The 27381-nt window shown below is 45.1% G+C and overlaps 1 protein-coding gene across 1 annotated transcript in view; it reads right to left on the bottom strand.

The window, feature by feature from the left end:
* Positions 1 to 1754: 1754 nt before the first annotated feature.
* nectin4b (nectin cell adhesion molecule 4b) overlaps positions 1755 to 27381 on the bottom strand; it is a 46686-nt gene continuing 21059 nt past the window's right edge. Inside the window, exons 6-11 of the mRNA XM_063196723.1 lie at positions 11869 to 12020; positions 7190 to 7349; positions 6595 to 6670; positions 6234 to 6293; positions 4908 to 5090; positions 1755 to 2575 (exon numbers count right to left, since the gene is read on the bottom strand). Coding sequence (XP_063052793.1) covers positions 2153 to 2575; positions 4908 to 5090; positions 6234 to 6293; positions 6595 to 6670; positions 7190 to 7349; positions 11869 to 12020 — 1054 coding nt within the window. The 3' untranslated portion in view covers positions 1755 to 2152. The remainder of the gene's footprint in view (positions 2576 to 4907; positions 5091 to 6233; positions 6294 to 6594; positions 6671 to 7189; positions 7350 to 11868; positions 12021 to 27381) is intronic.

The following is a 27381-nucleotide window of genomic DNA, read 5'->3' on the forward strand; positions in this document are numbered from 1 at the left end:
AGACAAGGCATTTCCTGGTGGGCCTACTGTCCTCAAGGGCCGGTGCTGTAAGGTTTTTGGTATTTTTTACGGACTGGCACACAATTTAGAGAGGTTACCGCAAAAAATGCCCCAGCCAGCCTGTTCTTGGTCCCAGCCCAACAGTGCTGGTATTAGTAGAACATAGTACGACTGTGCTGGTACATATTAGTAGAACTTACTACAGTCATCAATAATGCATGTGTGTAGCATAATGCTAGTATCCACCGTGCTGTCTGAGGTCAGCATATGCAAGACGAAGAACCAGAAACTTTCCAGAGCCATGCCTGCTTTGGTTCTAAGCTGGATCCAGCATACATTCTAGATTCAGAAGCGCCCAGGGCTCTAAATGAACATTTTTCATCACCAGCCAAAATGGCCAGTAGATGTTAATCTTAATAGCCAAAGACATACTGAGTGATAAATGGGACAGAGTGGCTAGTAAGATGGTCTTTTCTACCAGCCAAACTGAAATTTCACCAGCACTTGGCTAGTTGGCTGGTGTTAATTTAGAGCCATGCAGGACACTTGAACCAGCGATAGTACAGTCTTCTTCCTCTGTTATCTCTGCTGGATCCATTTCGCCCGAGTGACCAAGTGGTTAGCTCTCCTTGAGCCACAATATAAAGCACAAGCCGTACCTTTGGTCTTTCAAAATATACATTTAAAGGCACCATACAACATTTTCATGTCATTGTGAGGAGTCTGAAGAAAAGAAAGGCAACATCTTCACTAGTCCTACCAGTATTGCACAGCCATCTTGGGATTTGCAAATTATCTTTCCTCTACGATCCTGATATTAAAATAAATTGATACCCATCGGCCAAAACTCAAAATGTCTGTGATTAAACACGTTTTTTTTCTGATGACGGGTTGCATGCAGCATATTTCCTCATGGATTTGAAAAATCCAATATGGTGCCTTCAAAACAGGAATAAAATAACCAAACATGTGTAAAAGAGTCTTATATATAATCACTTGTAAAGAGAGTCATAGATGAGGAGACGAGGAGAGGTCCCAGGAGCCGCTACAGTAAGGCAGTGTTGTGGTGGGTGGGCCTCACTGGCTGAGAGGCCATGCGTAAACAGGGGGAATAATGTGTGTTTGTGGTGTCTCAAGTGGTGTGTGCTGGAGGTCTGCCTTTAACACCCAATAGTCTGTGGGCAGCGCAAGTGTCTTTACGCCATCAATTTCAGCTGGAGCACAGCACCACTCAAAACAGTGCAGAAAGCCTAGTTGATGTAACGTGTGTTTGCGGCATTGTTTTCAGACTGCTTAACACTGCACAGAAAAACAGTTGCATTTCCGAGCTGCAGATTTGAGACATGTTCCACGGGGTCATTCACTGTCCAGCCACCACACTGTTGGTGTGGGAGGACAGATCTGTTTTTATTTATCTATGCCTTTGTCCTTACAGAGAGTTCTATGGGTGCTTTGGGTGCATTAGAATAAGAGTAACACTTGGATGGTGTGTGTGTGTGTGTGTGTGTGTGTGTGTGTGTGTGTGTGTGTGTGTGTGTGTGTGTGTGTGTGTGTGTGTGTGTGTGTGTGTGTGTGTGTGTGTGTGTGCGCATGTTTGTGGACAAAAGGGCAGTATATGTGTGAAAATGATTGAATGATTCTGTAGGGAAGGAGTGTGTGTGTGTGTGTGTGTGTGTGTGTGTGTGTGTGTGTGTGTGTGTGTGTGTGTGTGTGTGTGTGTGTGTGTGTGTGTGTGTGTGTGTGTGTGTGTGTGTGTGTGTGTGTACTCATGTGCGTGCATGCGTGTGTGTGTTGGAAGGTTTTGCAGGTACTGTATGTGATTTTATAGGGCAGTTGAGGCAGTGAACTAAGAGGTTTAAGTCAGAGGGCCCCACAGAGAGTCTTTTTTTACATAATGTATCATACTGACAGTACTAACTGTACAAAGTAGTGGAAGAGAGGGTTCCATTGGGAACTGCGTCCACACACAGAACCCAGGATTTGGTATGCAGGCCCCCGGACTGCGCCTGTGTCAGGTTCATTGACGTAGTGCTCCCACAAAGAGTCAAAATGGTTTTTTTTTTTACATATTAATATCATACAAATTGGGGAGGAAGGGATTCCACTGGAGCTGTGTCAATAGCCCCCCCCCCCCCCCCCATGTAACAGCTGGTTATATGATCTGCCCCCGTGGGTGCAGTATGATGGCATTGGGGTGGAACTTGGGCCTCAGGTAGCCATTGCTGTAGTGGAAGTGGTTGGACAGCGCCTCCGAGATCCGAGAGTTTGATTGGTCCTCATCCTCGTCCAGCTCCGCCTCCCCTTCCCCTTCCCCAGCTGCGGTGGCCATTGTTGCCTCCCCCTTCCTGTCTCCTCCTGCTGCTGCCGCCCCCCTCCGCGCCCAGCGGGCTAGCTGACCGGCGTCCACCACCCCCCCGCCGCCGTCCCGGGCAGCCCAGGGGGGAGGGGGCTTGACCACCTCCGCTGCTGCGTCCGTCCCCTGGGAACTGCTGGGGCTCTGGGTGGCCGACGTGTCCAGCAGGAGCGGAGCCTCCGAGCTCAGTGGGGGGACCAGGGACGAGTGCAGCCCAGAGTCCTGATGAGGATGAGGAGGAGGATGAGGAGGAGGATGAGGATGATGATGATGATGATGAGGATGAGGATGAGGATGAGGATGATGACGTCACCACACATGGACATGGATGGATGGATGGAGAACAATGGAGACAGAGAGAAAGACAGAGAGAAATGGAGACAGACAGACAGACACAAATAGAGAGACAGACAGGCAGACAGAGAGAAAGACAGACAGACAGACACAAATAGAGAGACAGACAGGCGGACAGAGAGAAAGACAGACACAAATAGAGAGACAGACAATCAGACAAACGCATGCAGACATGGAGAGTGGTAATGAAAGACAAGACATACAGATGGGCAGAGGCACAGAGACAGACAGAAAAAAAACACACACAGAGACAGACACAGACAGCAGTAACGACAAACAAGAGGCATACAGACACAAGAAAGAAACAAACCGTCAGTGACAAAATACCAAAGACAAGAATGCATCAGCCAATCATGTTAAAGCCTTGAAAGGATTGAGAGGGAATACTCCACTCCAAGTAAGAGGTAAGTAACATTTACATTACACATTAAACAAATTACATACAGTATACCATACACACACAAAAGCTGCCATCTGCATTATTTCTAACAGAAAGGGGGAAGACACATGGAGTTTGCAAAAGCATAGAAACTGCTGAAAATGGACAATGAGAAGCAGAGGAAGATGACAAGAGAAGACAGGAGAGGAGAAAGCAAGAGATGACAAGAGAAGAGAGGAGGAGTGGCCGGAGGGGCTTGGTGACGGTGAGGAGAGGTGAATTGGTGAGAAGAGAAGACAAGAGAAGGTAGGAGTGGAGAAGACAGGAGAGGAGAAGACAAGAGATGACAAGATAAGGTAGGAGTGGAGAAGACAGGAGAGGAGAAGGCAAGAGAAGACAAGAGAAGACAGGAGAGGAGAATGCAAGAGAAGACAAGAGAAGACAGGCGTGGAGAAGGCAAGAGATGACAAGAGAAGAGAGGAGGGGGAAGGGAAGGTAGGGGTGGCCTGAGTCAGTGGCTTGGTGACGGTGAGAAGAGGTGAATTGGTGAGAAGGTGAGAAGGTGTGAGGAGATGCAGCTGCTTGAGCTTGGCGCATCGGGAGGAGTCTTCAGAAGGGATGACTGAAGTGAAGTTCAGATAAGAACCAGCGAGGAACGCAGGCCAGTGACCTGAGGATGAACAGAGGATGGGGAGGGAGAGAGAGAGGGAGAGGGAGAGGGAGGGAGAGGGAGAGAGGGAGGGAGAGGGACAGAGAGAGAGAAGAGAGAGAGGAGGGAGGGAGAGAGAGGGAGAGAGAGAGGGGGAGAGGGAGAGGGAGGGAGGGAGGGAGAGGGAGAGAAGGAGAGAGAGAGAGGGAGGGAGGGAGAGAGAGAGAGAAGTTGTCGGACGGCAGCAAAGAAGATAGTGGAGAGGGAGGGGAGAGAGTGAAGGAGAGAGGATGACAGCGAGAGGGCAAGAGTGAAGGAAAGGAGGAGAGAGAAAAGAAAGGAGGAAGAGACAAATCTTCAGACTTGATTGATTCGATAGATTCAATTGATTCCATAGATGCAATTGATTAAATAAGATCGGTGGATAGAGTAGGGAAGACAAGAGATGGATACAGGAGAAAAGAGAAGAAGAAAAAGAAGACAGAACGATTCTACCCTTCAAAATTCTAAACACATCCTCTGCTTTTTTCCCCTCCCGCCCCATTCAAAACTGCAATGTTTGTTCTTTAATGTGGTAGACTTTCGTAGGTCTCCATGTAATATTGAGATGCTTCCACTTTCAATTCTATCAGAAGTGAAAGAAATTGTACAACAAAACCAGCCAAAGTGCAGTAAATGCAAGAAAAAGATATACATATTATATTTGGTGGTTAAATATAATATGATGGTAAGATTTGGCAAAAGAAAAAAGGCCTTTCACTCAGTTTGATATTTTTGCAGATACTGCATTTAGACTTTGTAAGATAGTGCTAGCCTACTAAACTAGCCTCACCCACCAGCGGCCAGCATTATTATTCCCTGGTAGTGGGTCTAGCCTTGGACTATGCCCCAGGCCCTGAAACTGGCTGGCCAATCACAACGCAGGAGACTTGTTTTGATTTGTTTCAATTCGAATCTTTGGATGCAAAGCGGACAGGGTTTTGAGGGAGTGACGACAAAGCGTTGGCACAGACAACGGGTTGTTTCCATCAACAATCTTCCGATGTGTCATTCATCGGGGCCAGACTAAATTATACATGTAATCTCCCGTTTAGTCTGGTTTATCAGGTTAGGGCAGTGGCCTAGTTTGGTATAATGTAATGCAATGCAATGTAATGTAATGTAATCTCTACCAGGGAGTGGTCGCTGCTCTTGAGGTAGGTCTCCACGCGCCGCTTGCTCTCCTCCTCCTGCCGGGCCCGCCAGGAGTTGCTGTCACGGGGGGACTGGTAGGAGGTGTAGATGGGCGGGCGGCCCAGGCTGTCCAGGTCCGCATCACACACGCCCCCTGGTGGCTGCTGCAGGGTGGAACACTCCTGTGGCCAAAGCAGAGAAGGCAGAGAAATGAGTCAGTGTTGCTGTTTTTAGGCTGGCATGTGTACTGCAAAAAAAGTCTCAAGCTCCAATCTCGTAGGATGGAAGGCAAAATTTAATCAAGAAATGGGCAGAGTTGCCAGAAGAGGCTGATGATTTCCAGCCCAAAAAATGCTCAAAACCCGCCTAGAAGCACAAAATCCCGCCCAATTCTATTGATTTCTATGGCAAAAATTGGGCGGGTTTTTCAGCTAAATGCCATTTTTACCCGCACACAGCCATCCTAAGCAGCCCAATTGGGCGGGAAACAGCCCAATCTGGCAACACTGGAAATGGGAGCCAACGTCCCCAGGGGGTACTGTGCAGCCTCCGATGGGAAACACTATTCTAAAGGCCAATTTATACTTATTGGCGCTGATGGTTGCAGAGCCTGTGCAACCGTCTGTGCGCGACCTCGACCCCCGTGCAGAGGCTCTGCAACCGTCGTCGCGCGCCTCAATAAAAATCCTGACTACGCGACAGACGGTTGCGGAAGGTCGCAGAGAAAAGGCGCTGTGATTGGTCGTCTCGCTACTTCCTTGTTCTCGTGGCGGCACAGTTCTCCGGTAGTTTACGAGAGCCAAACTGTCAATATTCTGTGGAATACGAACGCTTTCTTTCCAGTGTGTGTAAATAAATGAAGCTACAATGACTGAACTAGTAAGTAACAAACAAACAATACATCAGTTTAGCACTCACGGCACAATGCCTGCAGTCTGACTACTGTACTGTAGCCTTGTAGCTATGTAGCCAAATGTGGCTAACGACATGAGACCTCAATGCGCAGATCTATAACATCAACCGTGGTTAGCGACCGTAACCAACAGGCGCTGTTGCTGAACTATAATCTGCCCTTAAGAATCAGTTCAACAAAGACGCTTTTGCACACCTCTGTAGTTGGGCAGGTGCGTAGGATATTATCCCAGCGGAGTTGTCAGTCAAGTGCAAAGAAATCCTGCACAAGAAATCCTGCACATCCTGCACAATAACTTGTATTACTGTAAAGTTTGTTGGTGGAATGGACAGTGTGCGGGATTTCTTTGCACTTGACAAACACTATTCTAAAGCATCACTACTGTCACTATACCACTCACACCATCACTCACCTCCAGAGACATCATGCTGTTCTTAGTCACGCTGTCCACCCGGATAAACACATCATCCATCTAGAGGGCCAGGGGCAGAGAGAGAGCAGAGATGAGATGAGGGATAGAGGGAGATATGTGTGAGATGATACTTCTGTAAGGTATGGAATTATAATAATCCTAATGTGTGTGTGTGTGTGTGTATGTGTGTGTGTGTGTGTGTGTGTGTGTGTGTGTGTGTGTGTGTGTGTGTGTGTGTGTGTGTGTGTGTGTGTGTGTGTGTGTGTGTGTGTGAGTGAGTGAGTGCGTGCGCACGCGTGTTTGTGTGTGCAAGTGTTGTGCGTGTGCGCACAAGTGTGTATGAAATATGCTTCATGCTTACCTGACTTCTGAGGTCAGTGCTGGCGGAGTTTAACCGTCTCAAAGAAGTTTGCCTGGAGAGACTGTTGATCTCCTCCCTGCATGAGGACATACCATAGGGAGAAAGACAGAAAGAAAGAGGAAAGAAAGAAAGAAAGAAAGAAAGAAAGAAAGAAAGAAAGAAAGAAAGAAAGAAAGAAAGAAAGAAAGAAAGAAAGAAAGAAAGAAAGAAAGAAAGTGATAACAGATTGAGATATTTAGTGGGTTTTACGATGAATATGGTGTCTGATGTTGCTACGGTGATGAGAGATTTAGAGGGTTTCATATAGCCTGTCATCGACTTTCAAATCTCTTTGAGACTTGGTCTGACCAAGAGCATAACAACCAACGTTTCCCAAACAGCACGGTTGACCCGTCTCCCAAGGTTTGCTACTGGTTGACTGGTTTCCGACAAAGTGGATGGAGTTCAGGAGATAGGAAATTATATTTCCATTGCTCTTGGCCTGACTAGAAGCAACATCGAAGGTGTTGCATCACTAGGAAGGTGTGGCCTGACTAGGTTGCTTGATGCATATGGTGTCTGATGTTGCTATGGTGATGAGACGGTGGCCTCTTACGTCCTCTCGCTGAGCTCCTTCTTCAGCTTCCTGTTCTTGCGTCGGTGATGAGTGGTCACTATGATGATGATGATCACCATGACAACCACCAGGCCCCCGGCAACGCCGCCCACGATGATGGTGGGGAAGGTGTCCACTTGAGCCTCATGCCTCTGCAGCTCTGAGACACACACACACACACACACACACACACACACACACACACACACACACACACACACACACACACACACACACACACACACACACACACACACACACACACACACACACACACACACACACACACACACACACACACACACACAGGTTTAGACTGAACACACAGAGTATGACAATGACAATGTCCTTCCCTACTGAATCACTCAATCATTTTCACACATATACTGCCATTTTGTCCCCACACGTGCACACACACACACGCACGCACACACACACACACACACACACACACACACACACACACACACACACACACACAGACAGACAGACAGACAGACAGACAGACAGACAGACAGACACAGACAGACAGACAGACAGACAGACAGACAGACAGACAGACAGACAGACAGACACACACACACACACACACACACACACACACACACACACACACGATGAGTAAGCACATCCATGTATGCACATATAGTGCAACAAATGCGTTATAAACTCACTACAGACTGTATCTTGGACTGAACTCAACTCAGAGTGAAATTAAGATAAGATAACGTAAGTTAAGATAAGATACGACAAGATAAGTGAACCTGCTGTTGCAGCACAATAAGTGGGTGGTATTCGGTCAGTAAGGTCAGTCAATGGAGAGAAGAACAGAGGAAGGAGATAGAGAGAACATAAAGTAGTCCAGTTCATTCTACAGTACTCATGCTAAAAAAACTGTTCACTAAGGAATGCTGATCATGGAGGAGTGCTGCTTCACTTTTTTTCTCATAAGCAGGTGCACTTTGGCTCAAGGAAATAAGGTTGCTAAAAATGATGGTCATACTTCGCTACAGTTGTGGCTGTTGACAAGGTCTACCAAAGATTCCAAAGGCACACTGCTGGTTAAGTTAAAAAACTTTTAATGAAACAGGCTGACGCGTTGCGACTACTGTCCTCTTCAGAGCCAGGAATCTGATAAAGAAACGGTCTCTGTTTTAGTGTGTTCATGACAACAGAGAACCGTGCGCCTTTCTGCACCTAATTCTGAAGGCTCATGAGGAAAATCTGGGTGTTTAAGAGCCGGGAAGTTCATTATAGGAGTGAAAGATGACGGATGCGTGGATGTATCGGGATGACTATGTATCCTGAGCAGTATCCCAAGAAGCCAGGGGTGCGTTTCTCGAAAGCGTATCTGTTAGCCAGTCAAAGGGAAATTGCATTGCAAACAACCAAGTAGTCAACGTAGTTAGCAACTGTGGTTTCGAGAAATGCACCCCAGGTTACGTTATCCTAAAAGCAAGTGGTTAATCATTTCCTGGAGAGAGCTTGATGTATTCATTTGTGTAGCCCTTTCATGCAGAACAGGATCAGTGGCGATCCCATTCACTATTTGCTAAAAAAGTTTAACTACATCATACCACCATTGTTATGACTTTGCAGAAAATAAGAGATTAAGACAATTTTGTTGTGTTATAACATACCGTAACCTGCAAAGGGGTTAACGGCAGTTAAGTGTCGAAAGTAAAAGCAATATCTTGGGGAAGCTATGGCTCAATAGTTAGAAGAACGCTGGTCTTGAGATCAGAGGGTTGCAGGTTCAAATCTTGCCCTCACCACCAGCACCTCCCTCCGTGGCTGAAGTGCCCTTGAGCAAGGCACCTGACCCCGCATTGCTCCAGGGCCTGTAACCAATACCCTGTACCTAAATAACTGTAAGTCGCTTTGGATAAGAAGCATCAGCTGGCCCTGTCGTTGCCAAACGGTAGGGCACTCATCTACCATGCAGCTGACCCGGGTTCGATTCCCGGCCCGGGTCCTTTGCCTGCCCTTCCCTGTCTCTCTCTCCACACTTGTTTCCTGTTCACTGTCCTATTGTAAACAAAGTCAAAAAGACAAAAAAAAATATCTTTAAAAAAAGAGAGAAGTGTCAGCTAAGTGTAATGTAATGTCTAGAGAGGTGCCTTCTGTAGCTACTGTAGACTCTGGACTCCTGCAGGCCCCATCTACTAGACTACGGAGGAGACAGCTTCACATGCCAGCAAGACTTTATGAGACTTTATGAGTCTTTTACAACCGTTTTACTCCTCAAAACTATGTGCCAGTTTTTGATCATCTGGCTCTACACGCGCCCCACGTGCAGACTACGCCCAGACAAAACACCATAAATGTTGTGTGTCATCTAACAATTATGGCTCCCCCATAAACACCACACTAGTTCATGATATACAAATGCATGTATGCACCGTAGGTAAAAGGTTACAGTGTCATGACACTGTTAAAGGACGTGTGTGCCCCCTATTTAGCACATATAGCCCCTCTATTGAGCTGTCTGCAATGCAATAGAGTGGTCCTCACTGATTTTTTTAAAGGGACAATGTGTGAGATTTGTAGTTGTTTATTTCCAGAATTCATGCTGCCCATTCACTAGTGTTACCTTTTTCATGAATACTTACCACCAGCATCAAATTCTAAGTATTCATTATGACTGGAAAAATGGCACTTTTCATACATGAAAAGGGGGATCTTCTCCATGGACCGCCATTTTGAATTTCCAGAAATAGCCATTTTTAGCTGCAAAAATGACTGTACTTGGACCATACTAGAAAATATTTGTTTATTACTTAGTAAACTTTCATGTAAAGATCAAATTTGGCAATAGGCAGCCCAGTTTCAATGAGCAGCATAGTTGCAGTACCGTTTTTGACCATTTCCTGCACAGTGTCCCTTTAAGTTTACTGCTGTCTCGATTATTTGGCTAATTAGGAATTTGTCTCAACTCTCAACCAAGGCCGTACCAGGATATTTTCAAATACCGACTACATACAGTACATTTAGAACGCTTTAAACACGTTAGTCAAACTCTTAAGTTTGTTTTCATTAATCACTGCCTTGAGGATAAATGGGGGTGGCATATACAGACTGAACTGATCATTGTTGATCATATATTGATTTTCATCATAGATAAATTTTACATTACTGGACAAAAAATACAGAGGACATGACCTCTGTGTCCTCAGTTGCGGCCATGGTCTCAACCACATTTAGAATAGCAGTCTATGAGCACGTCCATATCTGTTCTTAAAAGCACCCCTCTGTCATGTTTCATTGGTTCATTTTGAAAATGATTTTTTTTCTTCCTTGTCTTTTGCTTGTCAACTGTGATGGGCTCACTATTTTTTGAAGCATATCAAGAAAAAGTAAAAGTTTACATATAATGTAAAAGTAAAATGACAGTGCAGTAGAACTCAATGTGTTCTGTGGTGTACAGTGAAGATAGTCGCAATGACAGCCAAACACCACATGGGGGCAGTATGCACTGACACATATCTGGGTTTCTCTGAATTTCTCTGTAGAAGTATGTGGTAATATTTTTCACATAGATTTTTGCGTTACGCTTTGAGCCTCAATTTTTTTTGATTGGAAAAAAGTTTGAAAATACTAATATGATAGGATTTCACTTCTCATTGGCTGAGACTGAAGAAGTTTTCATACTTGCTTGGCTAGCTGCATTATATTATTGGTCAGGGTTGGTTTTGCTGAATAGGCCTACTGTCCGTGCAGTTCATGGCTGAAGTGCTCTTGAACAAGGCACCTAACCCCCCATTGCTCCAAACACTGCAACCAATACCCTGACATGACCATTTAATTTAGGTAGGATAAGTCACGCATATCACTTCATTTAATGAATTCTAGAATGCAGTATGCGTCCTACATCCCAGTTCATTTTACAAAGTCTGAAACACAGCAGTAGCCTCTTACTGCAAATGGGGGTCACCGGCGGGCCTATTCACTATTTGCTAAAAATACTCAACTACAGCGTGACAACATTGCTATGACAGTACCGAGAGCCTTAAGTAACAGATTCAGACATAGCCATTACAATTTTGGTGACAGTAGCGTTATATGTGAAGTGAAAGTGAAAGCCCATTGGGAAACTCCAATTCCCATTGTATTTGTGACACAGCACTCCACAGCACACAAGTGAACACTGCACACTGCGCACAATGAAATGGCATTTATACCTCACCCGTGCGAGGGGGCAGCCCTCAATGGCGCCCCTAGGGAGCAGTGCGGCAGGATCATGGTATCATGCTCAGGGTACCTCAGTCATGGAGGAGCACTGGTTAATTACCTCCCCCACCAAATTGGCAGGTCGGGAATCTAACCAGCAACCTTTGGGTCACAAGTCTGACGCCCCAATCGTTTAGTTCAAAGAAACTCCTGCACACTGACCATTTCGCTGTTCTTTCTTTAATAAACGACGTTTCGGTACTAGCTAGTGGTTTCGGTACTAGCTAGTACCGAAGCGTCGTTTATTAAAGAAAGAACAGCGAAATGGTCAGTGTGCAGGAGTTTCTTTAAACTATTGCTGAGTGACCCATGGTGCCATCTCCGACGTACCTGCCAGCTGAGGTGTGCGAAAAAAAGCCGAAGTTTAACGTAGTAGCCCCAACCGTTACCCATGACTGCCCTAAATTAGGCCTATATAACATAGGCTCTGCGCTACGGGGTTAACTTACCTCTCACTGTCACCTGCAGCTCTGCCCGGTCCGACCCCATGCGGTTCCTGGCCTCGCATTCATAGACACCCTCGTCCGTGGCCACCAGTGGTCGGCCGAACACCAGGCGCTCTGATTCCACGGTCACGCCATCCGGCAGCTCCGCTCCTCGTCTGCGGAGAGGGAGGGACACGAAGGGTTAATACAGTAGGAGGACTTAGCTCTCAGATGTTACTAGAAACAAAAACAACCATTCACCAGTGATAACTGAATGGAATAGTCGATTGAATTGCAGGAGGGTACACACACACACACAAACACACACACACACACACACACACAAACACACACACACACACACACACACACACACACACACACACACACACATCTACATCAGGGCTCTAAATTAACTTTTTCCACCACCAGCCAATTTGGCTAGTGGACATTTTTTCTTACCAGCCAAACAGAAGTTCAACGAGCCAATTTTTTTTTATCTCGCCAAAATAAACTATGCTTTAGGCTAGTTTTTTTCTAATTAAATGGTCATTTAGTCCAACTGTTTCTACAACACAGATACACTATAGGCCTGCATAGGCTACTATATGCCTACATAATAAGCATATTATAGGCTATATATTTTTTCATTATTTTTTAACTTCTGCTTTATTTTTTACTTTCGTTACTTAGGCCTAATTAATTTGATTAGTTTTTGTTCAATTCCTCTGAAAGCAGCTGAATCACATCACACAAGCCACTCACATAACAGACCTTTAACATAGGCCTACAGTAACCAAGCACACAGCGAGAGAGGAGGAGCTCTTCTCTACCATGCGCAACAAAATGACAAGAAGCCTAGTTTAATTAAAAGTAAATAATATCTCGGGAATCTTCGCTTCCTTTGTTACTTCCACAGCTTCGTCGTTGGTTGCTTTGTTTTTCTTTCCGATGGTGTGGGCTTTCCAACTTAGTTGCGCCAGGACTCTGAACATTTCAGAAGACAACTGAACTGACAGCTACGGTCACACTACTCTGACAGTCGGCTCTCCTCCTCTGCCCTGGTCGCTATTTCGTTCCACAACCACTCATTTTTAACGTCACTATTTACAATTACTACTAGCATTCACCAACACACAGAACCTTGCTCTAACCCCCGCCACATTCTCATCACTCGCACAAAACGTCTACACAACAGAAGTAGCGCTATGCATAATCTCCGCACAGGGCCGGTTTTTAGCATAGGCCGGCTAGGCGGTCGCCTAGAGCGCCATGAGAAGAAGGAGCGCCGAAATGGCGCTTTCCTATGCATAATTTTGCTATATGAAGTTTTTTTTATGAAGTCGCAATCAACAAAGAGTGGCGAAAGCGCTCCTCACGGCAAAGCGCCCCTCAGCCAATAGTAATATCGCTTCCAACTGTCTCTGGGAAGTCTGTGAACCAATAAACAGACAGTTCTGAGAAAGGGGGCGGGACGAGTGACAGCGTTCGATCTATTTTGAATTTGGAGACTCACTCGAGAGACAGAGAGGGCAAGCGCAAACAGTAGTGCTGCTCTGCTGGATGGAGATTGTTATGTTCTCATTAAACCACTCATTGCATGATGCAGGAGTTTCAGAGGGTGTTTTGGAACTATGTGATTTAATCAGCAACCGTTTGTGATTATGGAAAGCCTAATAGTTATGAGGTTACTATTTGGAATTAGAGAGAAAAAGAGCTTTGTTTTTGATCAGAGAAATCGCTAGTTAGCATGCTAACATTAGCCAAGTATGCCAAGCAATGAAATCCAGTAAAGTAGCTGTTAGTAGCCTACTCACTACTCACTAACACCCACCTGATATCATAATAGGCCTACTTGCTTAGGTTGACAAGCAATGTAAAGTAAGACTGGTGCAATGTTTAAAACAATTTTAGCTGCCATATGTCCTTCCATCCACATGAATCACCTGCTTGTTGTAAGCTTAAAAAAATCATTAATTTCCAGACCAGAATGACATAGCCTACATTAATCATGTAACAGAACCATGCACAGCAGACAAGTGAGGCTATTTACTATATTTTGTATATTATGAAATTCAATAGCGTGACAGCTATTCTCCCTTTCTCTCACCCTGTCCCTCCAGTTCAAACACATAGATAGCCCCCATCTCATTCTCCTACTCACAAATGCACCACTATTTCCAGTCCAGAAATGAAATTGGTTTGGGAGACAGCACAAATGTGTAGCTTATTAAAATTGTTATGCTGCCATGCTTTTTGATGCTATAGGTAGTGTAGATCAATGCAGACCTCCTTGGTAGGCTTATTGTCTACACATGCATTTTACATGCAAATGTACTGTATCACTCTCCTGGCATTTCAATTTCATGTTACAATTCAAACACATTGATAACCTCCCTCTCATCTGGGGTTGGGGGCCCCACCACCATCACATCCAACACACCACACAAAGCTACTTTCATGCGACTCAATCTGATGTGTTGGTCGCCTGTCAAAAAGAACCACAAATCCATTTGATGAAAAACGGTTATTGTTCTTGATGCTATTTAGTTAAGCTTACTACAGATATTACTCTTGTGTTCTGTAAGGTATAAGAAAGAGGTTTTTTTTTATTTCAGGGGGGGGGGGGCGCCAGAACTCAAACTCGCCTAGGGCACCAAATAAGCCAGAACCGGCCCTGTCTGCGTAAATCCTGTTATTGAAACGGTCAGGGTCTCGCTGCTTAAAAAATGCAGCCTGTTACAGCAAGGTTCATATAGCCTAGTAATAATAGCAGTAGTGACGTTAAAAAGGTTGTAGCGAAAGCGACGAGAGCATAGGAGGAGAGCTGCCTGTCAGAATAGTGTGAGCGCAGCTTAGCTGACAGAAGGCCGGTCGTCTGAAATGTTTTCAATCCTGGCACGCGCAACACCATGGAGTTGACGCTCGATGCACTGGAAAGCCCACGGTGGGAGGCTACCTCGTGACGCTAGTGTCCATGGGTAATGTAGGAAATCTCGCCGTATAACGTTCATCAGAGCAGCGGTTTACCATTCTGTGTACTCGGGCGCAACTAGCCAAATTGGCGGGTAGGTATTTTTTTCTACTAGCCAAAATTAATTTTCACCCGTGTTTGGCGTGTTGGCGTGTGTTAATTTAGAGCCCTGTATATAATATAATATAATATAATATACATGAAGGTGGTATTACTGTGACTGCACTGTATGCTGACAATCAATTGCTATCTACTGTAGCATATCTTCAGCACACTGCTCGAAAACGTTCCCTTGGTAAAATAAAATGAAAATAAAAACGTGAGCAAGTGTGCGGACATTCCACCTTTGTTTTCATAGCCTCTCACCTTTTGTCCTGCACCTGTATCTTGGATGTGCGCACCACTACCTTACTTCTCTAGCACAAGAAAAGTTGAAATACGTAAATACATATTGTATCTAATGTGGCCCCTGTACTGTGATACATATTGCATTGTGTGGTTGTTGGCCATTCCCAGCCCTAGTTACTTAACATAGAATATGACATTTACACTGCTGTGTGCACTCTCCGTCTAACCTGCTGACATGTATTCCATCTCTGTGTAACATGGCAGGACAATAAGGTAGAACTAAGCTAGATATTAAGGTAGAATGATGAGTAAAACTCAACATATTCTGTGGTTAAAATTCGAGTCGCAAATGACATCCACATACCATAGGGGGGCGTCACTGAAAGGCTCTATGGAACAACAGGGTTCTTCCTAATCAATCTACAGTACATCAGAAAGCAGGGGTTGTACTTTCTGAACTCAGTATTGACCTCCTTGACCTCTCTAATTCAGTAGATCTTACTAAAGCCAGGAGGCCACAGGCCACAGGCCATGGCAGTGACTTTGACCTTTGACCTTAAATCCTCTTGAGATACACAAATGTAATGTAGACAAAAACATGCACACACACACACACATGCCCACAGGCCCGCACACAGTCACACACACACACACCCACACCCGCGTGCGCACACACGCACGCCATCACCGGTAAGTATGTGGCAACGGTCGTCCTGGTTCACGTCACCAGAAACCGGTCGAACCTGATTTCACATCCTGCGCTGGGGTGACACAAATAGTCTCAAATGGACAACTGTAGCCTCGCACGCACAGACATGCCACAGGCACGCGCGTGCACACACACACACACACACACACACACACACACACACACACACACACACACACACACACACACACACACACACACACACACACACACACACACACAAACACACACGCACACGCACGCACGCACGCACGCACGCATTAAAAAATTCTAATTGCAGAGGGAACAAATGACTTGCTGAACCTGGCTGTTCTTATTTTCCTCTGCAGCAGTCTCCCGTTACTGCGTTGGCTAAACTGAAATTTGCTGTGTAAAGGGTGGGTAGTGTCTCCCAGGATACTTTCAACCTTGTGTAGTGTGATGTCTTGAAAAAGCTGAGATGCTGATGTTTGATGGCATCCAATTATTCTACTGGCTGTTTTAACAATGCATTGCAATTTATCATGATCTTATAGACACAGACCAGACCAAAGGACAAGACACACACACACACACACATATACACACAAACACACACACACACACACACAAACACACACACACACTATCCCATAAACAGAGATATTATACAGGCGACATCTACACACACCTCTCGTGGCGCACAGACACAGACATATCACACGTACCACTGGCACACTCATACATGTGATACCTCATAAACACAGACAGACATTACACAGAGACGAGCGAACCAGACACCTTATGTGCAGTCAGCTATTAGAGAGCAAACACAGAAACACCTACACCTGTACATAGCCTAGACATAAATCATCTCAAAAACACAACCGTAGCTTCACACGCACAGACATGCCATAGACAGATACAGACATGGGATATCCCATAGGCACAGATGTAATGCAAACGACACGCACACACTCCTCTCCTGGCACAGAGACACATTATACATTGGAAAAAAAAAACATTCACATAGCCTAGACATGCAAGACACAAATCATCTCAAGTATCCAACTGTAGTCTCGCATGCACAGCTATACCTGACACACACACTTGATATATCACATAAACACAGGTATTATACGAATGACACCTACACACCCCTCCCACGGCGCACACAACACACAGACAATAACTTTCACGTACTGCAGCACCAGATGATGAGCATCTGACTAGCCCAGTCTTGTCGCCAGGGACCAACGTTTCTCACAAGATTAAAAATATATATATATATATGACTACAGCTTAAGAGTGACGCAGAGTGACCTTTTTCCATTTCATGGTAAGAAAGTGAGCTTTACCAGAACAAAAAAACAAAACAATGCAAAGTGTGCATTTATTATTACAGGTAAGGAGTTGACTCTATGCATCAAGTTGACATATGCCTCACAGAAGGACAATGTTAGTTTGAAGAGGATGAATAGCCCCACAATGCAGGTCACTCCACCAGTGGAACGCTGTAATAGTCAGTGAGTGCGTATACATGCAGTTCAGTATCCCGAATATGATCGGGATATTAAGTATCCCGAATTTGCGTTTGCGCATATAAACACTTCAGTATCCTGAATAAGCCCTTATTCGGGATACTGAGAAATCGGGATATGCTAGGTGGAGTCTTCCGACAGAAGACGGGATACTGACGCATGTATACACCTTATCCCGAATACAGGGGCTTCCCATGGAACGCTGTTGCTGGTATCCAGGCTACACGCATTTGAAGAGAATTCTATAACGGCCAAGAATGTAGACTGGGATATAACGCTCTGTGCGCATATAAACACCTTATCCCGAATATGATCATAACCGGGATAAGCCTCATATTCGGGATACTGAACTGCATGTAAACACACTCAGTGAAACCTGGGGGGAAAGTGGTCAGGGTGAGAGGGGCCCCAGAATTGGGTCCTCATTCCAGTGGAGGGGCCTTTAAAGGGAGACTGTGTGAGATTTTTAGTTGTTCATTTCCAGAATTCATGCTACCCATTCACTAATGTTGCCTTTTTCATGAATATTTACCACCACCATCAAATTCTAAGTATTCATTATGACTGGAAAAATTGCACTTTTCATACATGAAAAGGGGGATCTTCTCCATGGTCCGCCATTTTGAATTTCCAGAAATAGCCATTTGTAGCTGCAAAAATGACTGTACTTGGGCCATAATAAAAAATGTTAGTTTATTACTCAGCCAACTTTCAGGAAAAGATAACATTTGCAATAGGCGACACAGTTTCAATGAGCAGCATAGTTGCAGTACCCTGCAGTGTCCCTTTAAGATGACTTTGTCCCTGCCTGTCTATCTTTTCCTCCATCTTTCCAGGCCGCCTAAAACAACACGCCCCAGAGAAACTGATGAATCAACTCCTTTGGGGGGGCCTGGGCGGGGCATGGTGGGCTGGGGGACAGGGTTCCGGTTTCTGTGGCAACACTGAGCTGTCTCATTTGCGAAGGGTCTTTGTGCATCCCAGGCGCTGAAGAAAAAAGGTCAACACTACTATTGTAGAAATGTTTGCACACTCCATTGGATGCTATTATATTGGTAGATTTGTTTTTATATTATGTCATTAGGCAGGATGATGACATTTCGGGGGCACACTGAGGACGACTCAAGGCCAAAATGTATATAGTCACAGGGACAAGATGCATTATTTTAGTAAAGAGAAAAAAAGCAAGAGTGTGCAAGATCGTGATAGATCGTTGAGACTCCGATTGTTAGACGCATCCCGAAAACACAAACAACAACTTTCCTTAGTTTGTTGAGCGCACCTATGACTGAAACTGACATGTCGTCCTGACTCAGGTCTTCCTCAAATTCAAAAGGTGGGGCGTAAACACTGAGCTGTCTGTCAAAGCTGTTTCTCAGGTATATGTCTCCGCCCCTCCCTCCATCTTTGTTGTGGGCTCACAATGGCCCTTTATCCCCTCGCCTAGCGCACCCTTGTTCCACTGTCGCCAAGGTGATTAACATGACAACAGCCAGCCAACCAACCACTGCCTGTCACCTGTGGCTGTGCCAACGCAGCTAACCTCATTACATTACAATGAGACTAATGAACAGAGAGAACACAGGAGCAACTCCGCAATTCCCATACGAAAAAAATATCTACTGAAGCCTATATACATTTCACAAGATGATTTAAACATAGACTATGCATGGTATGAATAAATAATAAATCTAATGCAGAGGACATCAAAGCAGCTCCACAGTTCCAATGCTAAAGAAAACTTAAGATTACATACAAAATGTTTCATAGTACAAGTTCTAGGCTAGACTAGAGAGACAGAGAGAACACAAGAGCAACTCCACAGTTCCCATACGAAAAAAAGATCTACTGTATAGAAAACTCACAAGATGATTTAAACATGGACTATGGTCTAAATCAGTGATTTTCAGCTTGAATTAACCTTGGCCCATTGACCTCATCATAAGCCTCCCAACGCCCAGGACATAAAAGCAGCTAATATGAAGAATCATTTAGAAAAATGCTGAAGTTGCCACATTCCCAAATTTCAAACCCATGCCTTTTTTGCAGCCTTCCTTTAGCTAGGTTTTAGCCCCCACACGCTAAGCCTTTATCCATGTCCGAACACCAATAAACCCATACATTTAGCCATGTTTTGGGTGCTTGATGTCCTAGCGAAGTGGAAAAGCTACAGGTGCATTCTTCAAAATGTCTTCCCCTACTAAATCTGAAGCCCAATCACTGCTATTCAACATTTCAACACTTTCAGATCATTTTTTCTAGAAATGTGCATGGAAGTCTAAGTTAAGTTCAAAGGAACAATGCTGCAAGAGAAGATTATTCAAAGATTGTGCAGGATTTTGCGTTTTAATTTTCAAGGGCTGCTTGAAGCACCCTGATGTGTATGTATGCTTCTTCATAAGGCATGCCCACCGTACTGTATCACTGGGCATGCCACATACTGTCTACATACCATAATACAATAATACCACACACTATAGAAGCGGCCATTTCTCTTTTTCCACACATGAGGCTGAGACTTGAATAGCCATACGCATGCCATGTCATGTACTGCAGCATATATTTCACATGGGAAGTGTACACTACTGTATTTCCTCATATGACAATATAGTAATGGTGGGGTGGCATCCGCGCTAATGTCTTATCCTGAGCGTATCGCTCGGTGCGTAATTCCAAGAGCAGTATAATGAAAAGGAAGAAAGGAGTCGCACACTGGAGCTGAATGCAAAATCAAAAACTGTATTAAACAAAGCCGAAAAAAGTAAACAAACACTGGAACACTGATGATGGGCTAGACCCGAAACGTTTGTCCCCTGTCTGTCGGTTTTATTTACTTTTTTCGGCTTTGTTTAATACAGTTTTTGATTCTGCATTCAGCTCCAGTGTGTGACTCCTTTCTTCCTTTTCCTCATATGACAATATCAAATGATAAAACTGGTCCATTCGCATTATCCACAAATAACATGTCAGTAACCATGTTATTTTTATATACCATGTCTTTTCCATATGGATTAAGATTTGTGTAGCCATGTTACTTTTATATCTTTTTCATATGGGTTTCAGAGAGAGGCTGTTTAGCCAAGGCATATGTGATGAGTGGCAACAACGCTATCATTATTCTTAATCCCACTGAGAAAAAAAAAACATGAACCTTTGTTAAATAAAGAGTTGGCTAGGACAGGCGTTCCCAAACTTGACCATGCCAAGGCCCCCCCATTCCGGTAGATTCCAGCCAAGGCCCCCTTACATGTATCGTGCCAGACTATTTTTCTGTGTATCCCCTTACATAACCATAGTCGAGGCCTATTAGTCTGTGTCCTACTACAGTAAGATATATAAAATAATAACGATAATAGCAGTTATGTTCAAAGATGCAATACGTTATTATAATGCAGTTCTTAACTAGTGAATATTGTTTAGCTTTTTTCATCTTTTTAATTCATTAAAATATCTATGTTGCTTTTTCGATACTTTTCCTGCCAACCTGCCGCAGCCCCCCTAGAAAATATAAAAATATTTCATATTACGTATACAACAGTCTAGTGGATAAAGCTCCACACAGAGGCAACAGACAGAGCCGAGTACAGTAGAGCAGAGCAGAGAATAGCTGACTCAGCAGTGGCAGTGTGCCACGAGGCTAAATTACCCCAAACACAGGGTTAGCTTGGTGGCTGGGTAAACGCTGCCGCCACTGGGTAGGCCAGGGCTTCCCAAACTTTTTTTCATAAAGGACTCCCTTTATGGGTCTAAGAATATTTTTCAGAACCCCCTTCCACCACCTCCCATATTGCAAATGCCAAGCGTTTAACATTGCTAGCGTTCTGCGTTAACATTGCTAAATGTTCAAGTGAACATCAGAAGTAGGGCTGCCAACCGTCCCTTGAAATACGGAATCGATGAAAGTACGGTTCCATATTGAGCTGAAATGGTATGGGACATGGGACGTTAAATGCAGGAAATTACATCTAAAGAAATCCAAAACCCCCCACTACGATGAAGTCCCGTATTTTTTCCATTGACATTTGGCAACCCTAATCACAAGAGAAGTAAATGCTATTATTATTTGATCGGTCCCTCCCCTCCACGGCCCCCTTGAAATGCCTCCTTAACCACCCTAGGGGCCCTGAGCCCCACTTTGGGAACCACTAAGGTAGGCCTAAGCTAAGTGGCATGGTAGCACCAAGACAGATGGAGGTCTACCCTCCGCTGGACTGGGGGAGAAATAGGGCCCGGGCACTTTTGGCTTAAAGGGGCCCCTCATGGGGGAGAAATAGGGCCCGGGCACTTTTGGCTTAAAGGGGCCCCTCATGGGGGAGAAACAGGGCCCGGGCACTTTTGGCTTAAAGGGGCCCCTCATGGGGGAGAAATAGGGCCCGGGCACTTTTGGCTTAAAGGGGCCCCTCATGGGGGAGAAATAGGGCCCGGGCACTTTTGGCTTAAAGGGGCCCTTCATGGGAGAGAAATAGGGCCCGGGCACTTTTGGCTTAAAGGGGCCCCTCATGGGGGAGAAATAGGGCACGGGCACTTTTGACTTAAAGAGGCCCCCACTCAAAATTAGCGGCGCAGAACTGAGTCACCGGTCGGCCCCGCACCCTTGTCGGCCTCTATTTTCAGAATTTTTTTTTTACATTGCTGAACATAGGGGCCCACAAGTGTGCAGGGCCCACCGGGAAATGCCCGCTATGCCAGATGGCCAATCCAGCCCTGAGTAACACCAAGACAAGACAGAGGGAGGTCTACCTGCCTACCTGCCTGCCTCCCATTATCCTGATGCAGCCTATCTTGCTTTGATCCCCCCTGGCTCCAACACGCCTTTCATCACCGTAACACCACTTGCCTTCATGTCTCTCTGTGTGAATATTTGTGCTTTTTATGTGTAGAGCCATCGACACTCAGTGTGTGTGGATGTGTTGTGTGAGTTTGACCTGCTGCCTGAGTGTGTGTGTGTGTGTGTGTGTGTGAGTGTGAGTGTGAGTGTGAGTGTGTGTGTGTGTGTGTGTGTGTGTGTGTGTGTGTGTGTGTGTGTGTGTGTGTGAGTGTGAGTGTGAGTGTGAGTGTGAGTGAGTGAGCCCGCATGTGCTCGTGTGTGTGCGCGTATGTGCGCGTGTGTGCGTGCGTGCGTATTTCTGCCTGTCTATCTCTGTTTGCTTTGAGCCACCATGTTTGTTTTTGCAGTGTGTCTCAGTCATGTGTATAGTACAGTCTACATAAGTTTGCTTCAGTAAACATATCCATAAACACACAGTAGCAGCCTGGGAAGAGAGGCTAACATCAGCCTACAGTAAGTGAAAGTGAAGTGTAAGCCCAACTGGGAAACTCCAACTCCCATTGTCATTGTGAGACAGCACTCAACAGGACACAAGTGTTCACTGCACACACGGAAATTGCATTTATGCCTCACCGGTGCAAGGGGTTGAACCAGCAACCTTTGGGCTACAAGTCTGACGCCCTAACCGCTTACCCATGACTGCCCATAAAGTGGTACCATACATTATGAGCAGTCATTTTTGGGAAGGGTGGGCAAATCCAAAATCAGTTGTTGCAGGTGCCAGACAGTACACAGTAACTTCTGCAGTGCTCATTTAACACTTAGAGAGTTGATTTGGCATCATTTGGACTAATATGAACTCTTAAAGTGTTGAATTAACACCACAACATTTACTGTGTAGAGTCAGACAGTTGAAGAAGGTAGGTCTGCACACTGCCAAATGATATGCCTTGATATGCCTGACGAAGACCCAGGGTGATCGAAAAGTTGCTGTTTTAACCCATTTAGTCTGATGCTAAAATATATACACTATATGTCGTTTGACTTTAGATGCCTGGAGTGACATATACACTTCATTCAGGAATTTTAGCTTTTTCATGAAGAAATGGGTATGTTAGAGCTGAATGGACACATTCTAATGGAATATGAGGGTCCTAGCTTTTAAATGCAACTTATTTCATGTTTTTATGTGCTTCTGAGACTGTGATATTTAGGTTTCAATAGGCAGAAGGCACCTTTCCCCAAAAAGGGCTTAGGCATTCAGCAGGTGTTTTTTGCATGCCTTAGGCAAAAAAATGGGTCAATTGAATAAGGTTTTATTTTTGGATATTATTTGGCTGTGCACAGACCTACCTTATTCAAACATACAATACGACCCACTATGTTTTAGAACTACTGGAAATATTCCGAAGTTCAATAGTGCCAGTTCTCTATGTCTATGAACCACTGAAAGCTAATAGGGGGTGGTACAAATCCTAACATGTGTGACTGAACTCAGACAACCCTCTCAAAAGCCTGCCCTGTGCGTTTCTCGAAAGCGTAGTTTTTAGCTAGTTAGCAACTTGACTAGTTGCCAATGGCAAATTGCATTGCAAACAACAAAGTAGCTAACTTGGTTAGCAACTATGGTTCTGAGAAATCCACCCCTGCCCTGTGCTTGCTCTGTATTTACAGCTGCTCATGCCCTCTATTGTATTGTAAGTGTCTTTGGATAGGCGTGTCCGCTGTTTGTAATGAAATGTCAAATTTGATGCTCTAATGGTGTACTTGCTCTTCTACTTCAGGGCCAGGGTTTCCCAAAAACACTTAGGTAGTACTTAAGCCAAACTTGGGTATGAAGTGCCCCTGAGGGAAAACGTCAGAAAAAGGTCACACATCATCGCTAAAAGTGTATACACTACTCACTACTTGAACTACCGTGCACCATGTGTACCATGTGTTAGCATTTTATCTGCAACATGTGTTAGCATTTTATCTGCGTTAACTTGGAATTTCTTCGCACACCTCAGCACACCTCACCTCTCCATGGGTCGCTCAGCGGACAATTTGAAAAAACTCCCGCACACAGATAATTTCGCTGTTTTTCTTTAATAAGCAAAGTTTTTGTCCAAGACCTTCATCAGGCAAACTCAAACATGACCCTAAGTGCCATTCCGCTCCTTACAAATCATGATTCAATATGATCAGTCCACCTGTTGCTGCTATTACAGCTTCAACTCTTCTGGGAAGACTTCTCCACAACGTTGAGGAGTGTGTTTATAAGATTTGTTGACCATTCCTCAAAAAAGAAAGGTGAGGGCACACACTGATGTTGGTCGACAAGGACTGGCTCTCAGTCTCCACTCTAATTCATTTCAAAGGTGTTCTATTAGTCAGGTTCAGGCCATGACTCTGTGCAGACCAGTCAAATTCATCCACACGGACTCTGTTCCCACTGTTCTCGCAAGATAGCGAGCATAGAATTGTCCAAAGTGTTTTGGCATCCTGAAACTGCAATAACTGCAAAACCTGGACCGACATCATATTGAAATGGGATTGCACTTAGTAAGTTCACATGAGAGTCAAGGCAGGTTAGCGAATATTTTTGGCAAAGTAGTGAAGAGGCCACTGTTTTCTGCCTGAACCCAGTAGCTGTGTACAGTTGGCTCAAACGAACTAGTCTGCCAGCGCAGTTCAAACAGCCAGTGCTCTAAATTAACTCCAGCCAACTAGCTAAATATTGGTGAAATGTCATTTTGGCTGGTAGAAAAGACCAACTTACTAGACACGCTGACCCATTAGTGAGTGTGTGTTTGGCTAGTAAGATCTTCTCATCCACTAGCCATTTTGGCTGATGGTGAAAAATGTTAATTTAGGGCCCTAAAAACAGCTAATTGATTCCTCCACCACGGAGGCGTGGCACTGAGGCATGAGGATGAAAGGATCCGAAAGGACGTAGAATGATTTGCAGCTCCTGACTCATGACATGCCCTGTCCCCTCCTCCTGACATCCCCTGGGTGCATTCCAATATGTCAACTCCCCTCCTCCCTTGCTCACTTCCTCCTTGTGACCTCATGATGATGTTGCTGATGACAGAAAATAAATGCAGAATGATTTGCAGCTCCTGACTGTCCCCTGTCCCCTCCTCCTGACATCCCCTGGGTGCATTCCAATATGTGACCTCTCGTCCTCCCTTGCTCACTTTGCCTGTTTGTGACCTCATGATGACACTGACGACAGAACATAAATTCAATATCTTGCAAAAGCACAATTCTAATGTCATATTCTCATTTGCAATCGGGACGGTGAATGAAAAACAGTCCCCCAAGAGATGTTGTGCCTATAGGCTGACAGCTGGGAGACGGAGGCGTGGTCAGGAGACGGGACGGGGCGAGGCCACAAGCACAAGTGGAGGAGGGAAGTCTGCATATTGGAATGCACCCCTCCTGTCCCCTCCTCCTCCTCACCTGCCTGCATCCAGCCTGCTGTTGGGACTGTCCGCATTCTGACGTCACTCCTCTGCCCGAGAGTTCTGTACCACTAATCCAGTCTGGCTGCATACCTGATGCATTTGTCTACACTACACGTGTTTGTGTTTCACCAGGGTGTTAATCATCAAAGCGTGTGTGTGTGTGTGTGTGTGTGTGTGTGTGTGTGTGTGTGTGTGTGTGTGTGTGTGTGTGTGTGTGTGTGTGTGTGTGTGTGTGTGTGTGTGTGTGTGTGTGTGTGTGTGTGTGTGTGTGTGTGTGTGTGTGCGCACTGGCTTCCTTCCTGTTTCCTGACTCTGTCTAGCCGTCTCGTCTCTTTTGAAGAGATGCTAAAACTTTACCGTGACTCCGGTGTGCCTAATGAACACTAATTCAGGTGTTAGGCTAATAGGTAGCTGTTGTTGTTAAGGTAATCCATGGACACGTTCAACCCCTACATCATTTTGCTACGTAACCAGGGGCGTAAAGTATACCCGCGAGGCAGGGGGGGCCCATACGAGGTGGGGGCCCATATGCACATAGGGCCTTGACTTGAAGAAACGGGCCCCCTCCACATGATATTAGGCCCTATTTTTTTCATTCGGGGGCCCATTCTTGGTAGATTGCAGGGGGCCTGAAGTACTTACACCAGTGTACGTTACGGTTGTTACGGTTTCCTTGTTGAACAGATTGTTTGGTCGCAACGTACCAACACATTCTGCTACAGATTTTCCGTCTGCTTCCATTTAGGTTTTGTGTTCGGCCACTTATCCAATCTGTCATGATGTTTTCTCTGCCAGAACAGCTCAAACAATCCCCCTCTCCGCTGCCAAACAGTCACGTCATGTGACAAACAACACAACAGGAACGTTCAGCAGCACACCTCCTTTCTATTGAATTAGCTATGTTCACCATGAGGTCAGACCAGTTCTGTTTCTTAGGTAAAGCAAGAAAACAACTCAGACCCGGCTGCAGAACCAAGTCGTTGGACGGGCATTTGATGGAGTATGGGGGTGCACCTTGACGGGGGGTATGGGGGTCCTCCCCCAGAAAAAAATGTATTTCTTAGATGCAACTTCCTGCATTTTAACCAAATTGTGGGCTGTCTGAATAGTGTAGCCTATGAATTTATTTCTTAATTAGAGCTATGGTGGGTAGCCCCTTAATGCGCGCCGTACCTTCAGTGGCACGCTGTAATAGTCATTGAAATGTAACTACCAAAGCGCTAGAATACTATGACACAACACATGCCCTTTAGTAATGCACCACGACTTGGTCATTACCATACTGGTAACAACAAATGTATAAAGCCGCGTCTTAAGGGGTTAAGCACTGGTGGAATTTTATTTTATACTTTATATTTACGTATTCAGACAAAACCCTAATGTGTTGCATATTAATGACCATATCAGCATGTTTAGGTGAATAGGCCCAGGGGGGGCACAGCAGCTTGGCTGGGGGGCACAATGCCCCCCAATGCCCCCCCGTGGCGCCGGCCCTGAAACAACTACTGGTTTCCATAGAAAACGGTGTAGAGCAGTGTAAGTTTATGTCTATGTCACAAGATTTAACTTTTACTCCTTCAAGAGCATTGAATCAAAGGTGTCTGATGTCACATGAAAAATTACACGTATGCCCTGCTGTGGCCAACCGGTAGGGCACTCATCTACCATGCGGCTGACCCGGGTTTGAATCCCAGCCCGGGTCCTTTGCCAGCCCTCCCCCGTCTCTCCCCACTCGCTTCCTGTCACCACCCTCACTGTCCTATCATAAATAAAGTAAAAAAGATGAA

Source organism: Engraulis encrasicolus, chromosome 1 (genome assembly GCF_034702125.1).
Source record: "Engraulis encrasicolus isolate BLACKSEA-1 chromosome 1, IST_EnEncr_1.0, whole genome shotgun sequence".
Classification (NCBI taxonomy): domain Eukaryota; kingdom Metazoa; phylum Chordata; class Actinopteri; order Clupeiformes; family Engraulidae; genus Engraulis; species Engraulis encrasicolus.